The 13,076-nt window shown below is 55.6% G+C and overlaps 1 protein-coding gene across 4 annotated transcripts in view; it reads right to left on the reverse strand.

Annotated features, from left to right (window-relative positions):
- Positions 1-981: 981 nt before the first annotated feature.
- AGAP1 (ArfGAP with GTPase domain, ankyrin repeat and PH domain 1) overlaps positions 982-13,076 on the reverse strand; it is a 538,356-nt gene continuing 526,261 nt past the window's right edge. For all 4 annotated transcript variants that reach the window (XM_039228590.1, XM_039228588.1, XM_039228589.1 and 1 more), the window contains 2 exons: positions 4,402-4,657; positions 982-3,125 (listed from right to left, as the gene is read on the reverse strand). In XM_039228590.1, the coding sequence (XP_039084521.1) occupies positions 2,922-3,125; positions 4,402-4,657 (460 nt within the window). In that variant the 3' untranslated portion in view covers positions 982-2,921. The remainder of the gene's footprint in view (positions 3,126-4,401; positions 4,658-13,076) is intronic.

Below are 13,076 nucleotides of genomic sequence, written 5' to 3' on the forward strand. Positions count from 1 at the left end.
CTTCCCCAGCAGGTGGCTTCTCGGTTAAGGGAAATGTTAATTCTGAACAGAAGAGGCAGTGGTGCCTTCGCCTCACGGTCACTTCGCAGAACTTCCATGAGAATCAACAAAGACCACTCGACCCCCTCCCCCAATTGGTTATTTCGAACACTAGCCCTTGTTTTTTGCTTCCAGGCCTCGGTGTTAGGTAAGGCTTTAAGATGGGAATGACAGCGTGGTTGGCGAAGAAAGCCCTTCTGGTCTGACACTGAAATACAAAGAGATTAGCCACCGGTCACCTTTATTTTAGAGGAAAACTCTTGAAACCCAGTACTGCCTTTCGTCTGTTGCCAAAACTCAGGCTCAGGAAAGCAGGCTGCCTCCTGGAACAGATCACCATGGCTAAAAATAGCAGAAGAGGGGTCAGGTTTTCTGAGGAGGAATCAATGAAGTCCCCGCGTCGGAGAGAGGGAAGGGAGGGGGAAAACCCAGTCTAGCATTCAGGTCGTGAAAGGCTAAGTGAAAAAAGGAGTCATTTGGGAAAATATTATATTATAAACATGTATAATAATATGTACACCCTCATATACATCTTAAAGAGAAGCCTTACAAGGAATTCTGTTTCTTTTCAAAACGAGGCTTCGCTATATGACAGGGCATTCCTATAGTGGGAATTAACTACAATGAAATAATTTAAGAATTTCATTTATACTACATCTGCGCTCGCTACGTAACGTCTATGCTAAAGGCTGTGCGGAGCAGAATGTGTCCAGGTGGAAGAGAAGAGTAATGAGTTCTTCAAAAATAGGCAATGACGTTTCCCCCCCTAACCACATTTAAAACAACGACACGGCGATGAAACACAGCATTAAAAACCGGGGGGAGGATCAGGGACCTGTGGTCAGGCTCCACGCAGCCAAAGCAAGGTTACAAGTGTCCATGAAACACGGGCCCACGTATAAATTCTGTGTAAAGCTTTATTTTTTCCCCACGTACTTGACGTTTTTTTTTTTTTAAAGTGAAAGAAGAGGAAAAACTCTTACAAAATAGAAGGTTTGCTATATGAGAGCAGGAGACCCCCCCGGGGGGCTGCCAGCCTAGTGCGACCCTGGTTCTGGGGCCACCAGTGTCCAGGGGCGCCTTCCAATCGGACAACCCTCTCCTCCGGGCAGAGCCACCCCCTTCCTTCTGAACCTAGGGTGTCACGATTTGGCCAGGATGAAGGGAGCTAACGTCTGAAGCAGCCTGATGCCGCTTAGTGACAGCAGGTCAGGGGACGTGCTAATCAACAGGACGGAGGGCCCGGCCGCCAAGTCAGGCCTTAGTGATTCTCGCCGGCCGGCAGGTGCCGCAGACCTGCGGGTGGCCGGTCCCGAACTGCCACTGCAGAGTGCACGGGTCTGGGATTCAGAAAAGCGCCCCCCGCTTGGCCGTGGCCCCTTCCTCTGGGTCAGCAGAAGTGCTATCAGGTTGAAAATGATGGGAAATCACATGCCTCCTTCCTCGTCTCTGATATGCCTCAGTGTCTGGTTGTTTTTTTCCCTCCTCGATTTTAATAAGCAAATCATACCACCGTCTTCTGATGCGCTCCTCTTCAGAGGCTGTCTGTCACATTAATGGAAGCATTTGCTGCTGGGAGTGGCTTCCGCGTACAATGATCTGTGACCCTCGCATCGCAACTAGTTGTACATTATTAGTTCACATCCAGTTCAATTTATAAATTAACAGAGGTGACATTTGTCTGTACAAAAATCAATGCATATTTATGAACTTCTTTTATTCAAATAGATTTTCACAATCTTATCTAAGGACAGAACACGGAAGCCTGGGTGACACTCGGTGGGGCCCAGAAGTGACTGAGACCCAAGGCCTCCACCTTGGCAAAAGGAAGTAAGATCTGATGTCTGGGGTCAAAAAAAAAAAAAAAAAAAAAAATATATATATATATATATATATAGCCTTTTATGCCTTCAGTTAGTTTATTATATGTACTCAAAGTGTTATTATTAGCTTGGATTCGTGATTTCCTGTTGAATTTCTGAGCTACCCTAATTTATTTTTTCCATTTTGTTTTTTGCACCAAGGAGGGAGACGGCAATCTCAGAATACGCAGCAACTGATTTCCTCTCTTTGGACTGAAAAATTAAACAGATACTAAATTATGACAGTGAATTTAGAAAGGAGGGCTCCAAGGGCTCGAAAGAACATGTCTGGGATAATATGATGCTTCTAAGAAGTATTGCAATCACATCGGGGCAAGCATCAGAGCGTGCGGTGTAACTACCTCTTCGGCTAATATGCTTTTTCCTCGGTGATGACTAATCATGTTCTATTAAACAGCGGTAATGCTGGAAGAACTCTACTACACAAGCGTAATGAAGCCAGTATTCTCTCTGGACAGATTAGCTACAACTGATTTGACACATACCATCATAGGGGCTTCAAACCTGACAAACTCTGCTTTGCCTCTGATTTATGCCGTCAAGCTCCTCGGAGAAGAGATGAAATCCGCGTGTTCCGTTTGGAAGAGGTGAAATGTACTGATGTGCTTAACTGCCGGTTAAGGAGAGTTACCCTTCTCCTTGCTCCTCGCCTCCCCTCCCCCTCGCGTCCCCGTCCCTTGTGCCGTGCTCTGTGTCCACGGGCCGCTGGACCCGGCTACCTCGCCGTGTGCTATCATCAAGAAACCGAGGACCACCGGCAGCTCCTGCCCGTTGTGGGCGGTGGGGGGGAGTTCGGGAAAAGGAGTCGGTCTCGCAGCCTCCTGGCCTCCCTCTTCGCCCCGTGAGGGCGGTCAGGCTTTTGTGATTTCGCGCAGGGTGAGGGCGGGTGGGCGGGTGACCGCCGGGAAGAGAGTGGGGATGCGACGGGACTCACGTGTCGTGACTTCGGGGCGAGGCGCGAGGCTGAGGAGGGGCCCGGGCGCGGCGGGCCGGCGGTCCTCAGATGATGGTGGGCACCCGCCCGCTGCTGTTGTTGCGATTATTGTTCTTCCTGGACAGGTTGGGGGTGGCCATGAGCACGAAGCGCTCGTCGGGGCAGCCGTACTGCAGCAGGACGTCGATGCACTCCTGGCTGGACGCCTGCCGGGCGTAGGCCAGCGCCGTGTTCCCGTGGGCGTCGCGGGCCATGACGTCCACCCCGTACTGTGGAGGCAACGGAGAGGGCCGTCAGGGTCACGGGTGGGGGCACCGGGGGAGGGGCCGGGTGCCCTCCGAGGCAGTCGGTGCGGGGGGACGGACCACCCAGGGAAGAGGAGAGGGACGCGGACGGCCAGAGAGCACAGCTGGCCCCACGCGTATTCTTTTAAAGAAACCATGTGCTTTTGACACCCAGCCCCTCCTTTCTGCAGGAGACCAACTGGTAATCCTGGCTTTGCTGGCTCCATTCTGCCTTTCCGATTGTGAAAACAAAAAATAATCACTTCTTGATCTCAGAGGCGGTTCCCTTTCATTGGGGGAGATCTGTATGTAACACACAAGGGCGCAGAGACGTCCCCTGTTACCCCTATTCAGGTCCTACCATGGGTAAGGACCGCCATCTGCCCCTGCTGGGGACCTCTCGGCAGGCAGCCTTCTGCCGCCCTTTGCGGTGACACGGGGTGGCTGAGCCCCCGAGGTGTGCGGGCTGTGCCACCGCGGGGCATGGACTCCTCAGGAGCGGACCCCGGTTACACGGTGGTGCCCGCGGCTCCACACACTCTGCCTTTCTGTTGCCGTTCAGGGTTCGTGACGAATGCTTCCACAGAAACTTAAGAACAATCTTCCCTAGGGGCGCCCGGGTGGCTCAGTCGGTTAAATGTCCAACTTCAGATCAGGTCATGATCTCACGGTCTGTGGGTTCGAGCCCCGCGTCAGGCTCTGTGCTGACAGCTCAGAGCCTGGTGCTGCTTTGGACTCTGTCTCCCTCTCTCTCTGCAATTCCCTTACTTGCACTCTGTCTCTCTCTCAAAGAGAAGCATTAAAAAACAAACAAGAAAGAATTTTCCCTAGAACTTAACCAGAAGAGTCTAGAAAAAGCCCTTTGATAAAGTCCTGCCATCAAATTCTGGGTCCAGTATTTTTGGGTTGCTAAAGGGAGAGAACCCTATAAACTAGCTGTATTCTCCCTCCCCACCCCTCTCCCAAAGGTGACAGCGGTCTGTTGTAAAAGGACCACGACAGACACTCCAACCCCACCTGGCCCAGAGGGGTCATGAGGCCCATGAGCTCTGCAGACACCCCCCCCCGGGAGGGCCGGGCAGAGCGGGGCCCGTGGACCCCCTCCCTCCCTCTGGTCAGTCCTCAAGAGGCGTCCTCACACAGGGGAGCCCGAAAGCCAGGGGCCTCCACTCTTCCATCCTAAAGCCCCTCCCCGCACCGCGTCCCCTCCTCAGACAGCGAGGGCGGCGGCGGCCACGCGGTCCTGCGCGCGGGGACCTACCCAGATCAGGAGCTGCACCAGCACCACGTTCCCCTTCCGGCACGCCAGGTGCAGCGCGGTGCGGCCGTCCCCCTCCCCGCAGGTCTCGTTCACCTCGTCCCGGGAGCCGTGCGCCAGCAGCAGGATGACGGCCCGCAGGTCCTCGTCGGCGGTGGCCCGCAGCAGGTGCTGGCCCAGGGACGGCTCCGTGCAGGGCAGGGGGGCCAGGAAGAGCTTCTGTTCGTACTTGGCCCGGATCCACCGCTCCTTCTCCTCCCTGCAAGAGCCCCCACGCAGGTGCGGTCACAATCAGGAGGGGTGGCCGGGGCCAGGACCGCTCCGCTCCGGAACGCACGCGGTCGGGGGCATCGGGGAGGAAGGGAGAGGGCATGGCCGAGTATCTGCATGAGGAAGCCCCTCGAGGGGCAGATTTTCCACGCGGTGGGGTCCCTGCCCGGAGCGGCAGCTAGGAGCTCGTTAGAAATGCAGATTCTCAGGTTCTGCCCCGGACCTCCGGAATCAGAACCTCTCGGGGGGGGGGGAGGGGGGTGTTAAACCAGCCCAGCAGGGGTCCTGATGTGCGGGGTCTGTGGCCAGGAGGAGCCCCCCTCCTGCCTGGGGTCTGGCACATGCAGGGGGGAGGCCACAGGCCCGAGAGCCAGTGCTGCGCTAAGCAACGACGGCGTGTAGCCAGGATCAGGGGGCACTGCTGGGGGGGGGGCAGTGGACACGATGGCCAGTAAGCTCCCCGCACCTGTGTGTGCCCCTGAACTCTTGGCTCTTAATTCCTCCCCAGGGAAGGGAGTACGTGACCCCCTTGGGGTCTCCAATCCTTTGAGGAAAATCTCACCACAGACCCACGAATGAAACCTCAGAGACCCCCAGGGGGAGGGGAAAACACAGGCGCGCTAACTCAGCTACTACCGGATTCCGTACTCTCTCTGGATACCCGGGGAGGGCCGACGTGGAGAACATCACGGTGTTCCGGGGCCCGGCCCAGGAGACAAGGCAGGTGGCCCGAGGCCAGAGCGGAGCTAGGGGAGCAGGAGGCGATGACCCCGGGGAGGGGGTGGGAGTTCAGGGTCCAAGCGGGACAGGATGCTCCCTGTGACATCTGGAGGGAGGGCTGGGGACGGGGAGGAGGGGCCCGGACGGGAAGGGAATGGGTAAAGGGAGAGAGAAAGGAAGAGACCAACAGCAAAGTGTGTTCTCACTGTCCCGAAGCCAAGGTCTGTGGCTACTTAATGAAAGAAGAAAAGAAAGCTGTACAGAGAACAGGAACTGTAATTACCCAGCGACTTAAATGATACACGAGTCCCCTCCTAAAACCCAGCGTTTTCTCCAGGAGAATAATCAGGGTGCATAGCGACAAAGTACACAGAGAATCACTTAGGGCTTCCGTGATACTCTAGAAAGAAAACTCATTAACCGTGACATTTTTTCTTCCGAAGTACAGAAGAAAGGCCTTGTTTACACCTTTTACCCGTGTTTACACTGTTCCCAGTGATCCAGTGTCGGGTTAGCCCCTAATCTGTTTTTAAATACTTAGGCAAACAGATTCTTCCAGGAGCAAATCTGAATTAGTTTTGCTTCACTTCCTGGTCCATGGGAGTGACCCCGGAGTGACCCCCCTGACCCTTTTCATTCTGAGATTTCCAGGACAAACACTTGTGCTACAGCTGAGCACTCACACCCCGGCGTGGCCGAGGCCGAGGCTGGGCGCACGCAGCCCGCACCCTGTCCCCACTCGGGGCCAGAACACAAGAAAGGGCACCGGGCAGGCGAGAGACCAAACACTCCAAACAAAATCGTGTCCCTCGTGGGATTAAAAGACCTTACTTAACACGTATTTAACATAGTTGGTGCGTTTCATGAACCGCCGGAGAGCAAGGGCACGCCGTGAATGAAGTGAAAAGGGACAATGGTGAAGAATGCATGCAGATTTTCACGTGCCCATTTGCTAGCTCTCGTTTGTTGGTGGGCATTGAAGTCAGAGCGGTTTCATTCTGCTCTGGTCGATTTTCATGCGTGCTGCCAAACCACCCAGGGATAAAACGGAGAGCTGAACACGTAACTCTCGTCCTAGCTGTAGTTAACCGATTCTCTTTTTCATATCTGGACATCCCAGCCAAAGAACGAAGACGGCCCCCAGCTTCTGAGACCTCTCCTGGGGCCGGCGTGCTCTCCCGGGTAGTGGGGTGACTTCCTGTCCTGGGACGTGGTCACCCCGCAAACAAGCTCGCCTGAATGCACTGAAATTGACACGTGTCTGAATGATTGTCGTGTTTAAACTGCTCCTTGCTTTTTATTTAAAATTTTTTTTCTTTAATGTTTATTTTTGAGAGAGAGAGCGAGCGTGAGTAGGGGAGGGGCAGAGAGAGAGGGAGACAGAATCTGGAGCAGAGCCGGACACAGGGCTTGAACCCATGGACCGCAAGATGACCTGAGCCAAAGTCTGACGCTTCACCACCTGAGCCACCCAGGCTCCCCCTGTTCCTTGCTTTTAAAAGTCGATGCTGTTTATAATTATGTGACAAAGTTGGGTTCAGATTTTATGGGGCTTAATACTAGTTCGGGAGCCTCTTTAGAGGAAAGACTCTGGTGTTGGGAACAGGGTCTTGGAGGCGGTTCCTGTGCGGGACAAGGGACGGCCGGAGGCTGGCAGTCTTCACAGCAGTCCCACCTGTGACCCCGCAGGGGCCGGAGCAAGGGGTCTGTTCCCGACAGGGCTGCAGAACCGCTACGTACTCAGATACAGATACACAGACTCCAGGCGGCCTTCCTGGAGGGGACTGCCTCTCCCAGCCCCACGCCCACCTGGCCCCCAGGGCTGTTTTTATCACGTGTGGGAACCACGGTCCTTCACAGGACCTCTTTGCCGTTCCACACTGGCTCCTGGGCCTGCATTTTGGCAGCACCTCGCTGCTTTTTCAGACACCAGAAGGGGCCGGGAAGCTAAAGGCCACTTCACGTCTGAATCAGGAAGGCTTTTTCGCAGCTGAAATCCAGCTAGCAGGAACAGAGAACTCAGACAGGGGCGTGTAAGGGTTTTGTTAATTCAGGAGCCCCTAATCATGCTCAAGCACTTGCTGTTGTTTAGAGTCTGTGTCCTGTGGTCGCTGTGCACCCTGATAAATCGGGGGGTGGGGGTGGGGGACACGGTAAGCTGTACCCTGTGGGCTCTCCGCAGTGGCCAAGGGCGGAAGAAGAGAATGGCCATGGAGCCACAAGGCCTTGCTTTTCGGCAATGGAAGGACGGGATCTATGTGCCTGCCTCGCGCTTCCTCGGGGTGTGGCCTTCCGCACCTTCAGTGACTTCTCGGGCTGTCCTTTCCTTGCCTGTAAAGTGGGCAGTGACGTCCACAGAAGGCAGGGTGGTTTCGGGGCTGAGGTCACGTGTTTGGAGGGTGTGCTGGCCACAGCGGCTGCTCTGCAAGTGATAGCTGTTGGTGCTGTAATGATGGACTCAAACAGGGTCTCTTAACAATGCATAGTTGCTATCGAGCACCTGAGAACTCACCTGTGGGGGTGGGGTGTGTGACAAAGGGGAGCTGATGGCATGCGGATCCGCGGGGGGCGTCAAATGCCTGCTGGACACTTAAACGTTTCTAAATCTGGGCTGCTAAGTGTGCTTGGAAGGGTGAGGCAGGGGCTTTTGGCCAGGGACCCTGACAACTCCATCAGTGCTCGTGACCCCCACACGCTACCACCCCAGAGGGGCTCGGGATGCTGGGGGAGGGGAGCCCAGCTGGTGTGAAGGACCCTGTGGCTGTCAGGGTGTCTGGGGCCAAGTGGGGTTAGCACAGCCTTGAGATATCTGAAGTCTTCTTGGGTGCTATGGATTGAGTAGTGTCCCTGCCCCCCCAAATCCATATGCTGAAGCCCTAACCCCAATGTGTCTGTTTTTGGAGGCCAGGCCTCTAGGGAGGTAATTAAGGTTACATGAGGTCATAAAAGTGTCCTTATAAGACACGGAAAAGACACAGGGATCTCTCTCCAAGGGAAGGCACAGCGAGAAGGCACGGTCTGCTGGCCAGGAAGAGCTCTCACCAGAAACCAAGCCCTGGCACCTTGACCTTGAACTTCCCACCTCCAGAGCCAAGAGAAAACACATCTATGTACTGAAGACACCCAATCTGAGATATTTCCTTAGGGGAGCCCAGTACGACTGCTAACACGACTGCTAACACTGTGGATGACCGCGGCCTCCATCATTGTTGTCTGGCTTCTGGGCTCACGTTTAACACACAAAAGGCGGACACTCTGGTAGTTTCTTTTTCTACGAGAACATTCTATCTGAGACCATTTGCCCTAAGGCGCCAGGATGCCAACACACAAATACTCTAATTGTTACTCTGATGTCCCATCTCACTTCTGGGGTCCCCAGCTTGTCTTGGCCGGGCCTTTCGTTTTCCCCAAGGAAGGCCAGTTCAAGAGCAGCGTAGCCAGCAGTAGATCACTTCACCTCGTTCCAATCCCCTGGAGGCCCGCTGCTCACAGCCTCCGTTAGCTAATGAGCTAAAAAATGACTTATTGGCATGGCCGGCCGTCAGCAGAAAGAAGGCGGCCCAGCTCCTCATTTGAGCCCCGTGCTGACACACCTTTAAATAAATCAACCACACGGGAGTGAGAGAAAATGAGAGAACGGACGACTAATCAGAAGAAAGACACTGACCCAATCCCCCCAAAATAAAAAGAAGAGATACAACCGAAGGTGTAGTAGTAAACATTTTCTTCTCTTCCTGCCTGAAACGAAGCCCCTTTATTTGGTGGCCCTCCATTCCCTGCCCTCTAGGCCGGGAAACCGCCTGGTGGGTAAGCCGTGGGCTGGTCAGGTACTGAGCACAGGGTTTGGGGGCATCGGGGAGCAGGTAGGGCCCTGGCTGTCCCCAGTGCCATGCTTGCATAGCGTCCCGCAGGTCTGCAGGCCTGGGATGCACTCTGGTCCCGCAGCCTGACAGACAGGCTTTGCCACATGTGACCTTGACACGGCCAAGGCTCCACGTGTCCCCCTCCCCCCCAAGATTAGCTCTGGGATGCGTCTCATCAACACCTGCGTCCTCAGTGCTGGCCAGAGGGAAATGACCGCTGGTGACAGTAAATACCGCCTGCGGGTCCCAGGAGCACCTGCCGTGGCGATCCTGAGGGTGATGAGCACCTTGAGGTTGGAAACCGCCTTTCCTGGTAATTCCCAGCAACATACCGGGCTTGTCAAGGGCCCCTGAGCACGGTCCCTGTTTCTACAAAGGAGCTATGTGTCAAACAAATGCAAAATGCACACGTGATGGCAGAGTCATGGCCGGATTTTGAGAGAAATCATGACATTTTAACAGGAAAGGCCTTTGGAGGGTGCTCAGAGGGTGGAGCGTCTTGACTTCGGCTCAGGTCACCATCTCACGGTTTGTGAGTTCGAGCTCCGCGTCAGGCTCTCTGCTGTCAGTGCTGAGCCTGCTTCCGATCCTCTGCCCCCACTCTCTCACTCTGCTTGTTCTCACCTCAAATATAAAGGAAATAACTTTTCTTTAAGAGAAAAAGAGATGGGACAGTTGTGTTCCAAGGTTCGGAGACGGTGAAAGGGTGGGTGGTCTGCAATGGACGGCTTTTCCAATTTTGAAATACAGCGGCTGGACTGTGAAGACCCCAGAGCCTGGGGTCATCCACGCAGAACGCGCCATGGAAGGAAGAATCTTCCAGAAGGCGGGACAGAGCCAGGCTCCCAGACCAGCCCTAGCCTTCAACACGGGTTCTGGGGACCCACTGTGGCAGGATCTTGGATGGGTTGGGCCACAGCCCCGCTCCCCTCGGCCTGCAGGGGGACGGGATGGAGAGGGCTTTCCTGCTCCTGTGTGCCTGAGTGAGTGGCACCAGTAACTCCCAGGGTCTATTAAACTGAGCCAGGTGACGCACACATGGCAAGGACAGCTAACTCAGCGGATGACAATATCAAGGTTAGAGGCAGGAGAAGATGATCAAGGGGAGGCGGGGCAGGGACAGAAAGGAGCATCTGCGTTCGCAAAGAATGTGCAGGGTCGGATGGCGGGAAGGAGAGCTTTATGCCCATGTCTGGGGTGAGGACCCGGGGGTGGGGCTGCTCACTGGGCGTGGGCTGCCCCGGGCTCTGTCTTGGGTTACGGGTGCATGGAGTGAGGACCCCTGAGCCTGTGCCCGGCCGACCACTGCAGAGCTCAGCTCCAGGGGAGACATGAGGCTCGCTGATGAGCTGGACAGAAGTGTCTGGAAGCGAAGAATGCCACCAGGGCAAGACCAGACACAGATGATGGTGATGATCATGGCGACAAAGACGCCGAGTGTGAGGGTCATCGGTGCCCAGGAACTGAAGGGGTGTCCTGGGAAGGACTGGGTGTCCCCGGCACCTGGAGTTGCCCAGTACCGGGCTGGTGTCTTCCTATCCCTGCGAGCAGAGGTCTCCCACGTGAAGTCCCTAGCGCCACCCTCCATGTTTGCTGCTTTCCAACAAGCCTTGACCCCTCACCCTTTTCCCACCAGTGTTTACAACTCTGCCTGAGCCACGTGGGGGCCTGCAGTGACCCACCTGTGGGCACGTGTTTATGTCTTGGCTCTGTCACCCAGACGAGGGACGTGACTGCTAATGCCACAGCTACGGTTTGTTAAGGACTTCTGATGTGTCAGCCATGGGGCTGAGGCTTCCGTAACTTACGTGGGTTCACTCTGATGACGTCTGGTGAGGTGGGTCCTGCCCTGTTTTAGAGGGGGAGGTGAGCCAGAGAGATGTGGGTCCCCCACCTGCGATAGCCAAGCGGCTGACCCTGGGGTCACTGCCTCCACTCCTCCTCCGGGCTCTGCCGCCTCCAAACCAATGGAAGACCCGACCCCAGGCCACCACGCGGGCAGGGGGTTCTGGTCGGGTTTGCGGCACTGGTCTGCCCGCAGTCTCCCTCTCTGGCCATCTCAACACCCGACCCTTCCCTGGGTGGAACGGGTAATGTGACTTGTGTCCGAGAATCTAGAGCTGTGCCCCCTTCTGCCATGGGGCAGTGCGAGCCACGTGCTGGTGCCCGAGTCCAATCAGAATAAAACGAGAAGATGGCCCTGTTGCTGTCGACAGCCCTCACGCCCTCACGCGTACGGTAGCCACGCCAGCTGGCGGCTGCGGTCTCGGATGGTGCCCGTGATCTGGAACGTTCCCACTGCTGCCTGCAGAGAATAGGGCCCATGGAGACAGTCGGTCATTTCTTCCCTCCCATCATGTTTCCTTCCCAAAACGATCTGGCATTAAAAGTGAATATGGAATGACGAGAAAGGAAACCGCAGATGTTCGAGAACAGTGAGCGTGAAGGGAACAACGCGGATACCAGGACTCGCGAGAGAAATGCCGTGACGAGAGGAGCGCGGGCAGCTGGGTCCCTGAGAGGATGTGGGTCACTGTCCACAACACCTGCAGTCAGTGAGGAGCAAAGTGCTGGGCAAGTCTCAGGGGCCCGTGGGGAGAGCCGGAGAGCGAAGACAGAGCCACGCTCGGCACAGGCCACGGTGCTCAGAGAAGTCTCGTCTGGACGCGGCGCCCCTTCCTCCACTCCCTGCGCATTCCAGAGCTAGCTGCAGGGACACAGTCCCACGCAGCTGCCACTGGGCGCAGCGTAAGGCTGGCAGGGAGGGCTCGGCAGGCTGCCAGGGGGTAACGAGGTTAATGGGTTGGATTCCCAGAGAAGACCGGTTTTAGCGAATAAGCAGAGCTTCGGGATGGCTTTCGGCACTGTCCCGTGGCACTCCAGGAGACGAGTCATGGCAGGAGCACACCCTGGGACAGCGACCAGACACCCCGCCGGGCCCTCGAGGGCGTCGTGAGCAGCGGTCCCCGGGGGGCTTTGGCCACAGCCCTCCCCTCTCCGCAAACGAGACTTTCACTGGACGCATCTCTAAGACATGGCCTTTCCCGAAAGCCTCCTCTGTGTCAAGTCTACTGTGTTCATTTTTCTGGGAACCCTTCCCTCCAAACATTAAAAGGCCAAGAACTTTTTTTGGTGCCTGTCACTTGTCATATCGTTCCTCTCGGAAACATCTTTCTTCCCACTTCGTGGGCTGGGAGAGGATTTGTCACTGCTGATTAAAAACAATGTTTTTTTTAATGTTTACTTATTTTTGAGAGAGGAGAGAGAGAGAGTGTGAGCAGGGGAGGGGCAGAGAGAGAGGGAGACACAGAATCCAAAGCAGGCTCCAGGCTCCGAGCTGTCAGCACAGAGCCCGACGTGGGGCTTGAACTCACGGACCCCGAGATCATGACCTGAGCCGAAGTCGGACACCCAACCGACTGAGCCCCCAGGTGCCCTTGTCAACGCTCATTTTAAAGGAAATTCTGTAGCAAAGCAAAACGGAGCAAAGGAGTGTCCTCAGCGGTGACAGGAGACCTGTGTGGCTTACACAGGGACGGGGACAGCGACGGCAGAGGACAGAAAGAGCCAGCTAGCAGCAAGGAATTTCCAGAGTGCCTTTCTGCCTCGAGCAAAGCAGGAACTGGGAGGGAGGCACGGAAGGGGGGCCGGAACAATATGTTAGGAAAACAGGGGGCTTCCTCTCTCTGCAGGGGAAGACCCCGGCCCGCTGCGGGCCGCCCCTGGCACGCATGCCTTCTCCCCCGGCCGCGTTGCTAAGGAAGGACGGCCAACAAAGACCGATGGATATTTATTCCTTAATTACCGAAAGCTTTTAAGAAACTG

The sequence above is a fragment of the Hyaena hyaena genome, unplaced genomic scaffold, assembly GCF_003009895.1.
Source record: "Hyaena hyaena isolate Hyena2069 unplaced genomic scaffold, ASM300989v1 scaffold_31, whole genome shotgun sequence".
In the NCBI taxonomy this organism is placed as follows: Eukaryota; Metazoa; Chordata; class Mammalia; order Carnivora; family Hyaenidae; genus Hyaena; species Hyaena hyaena.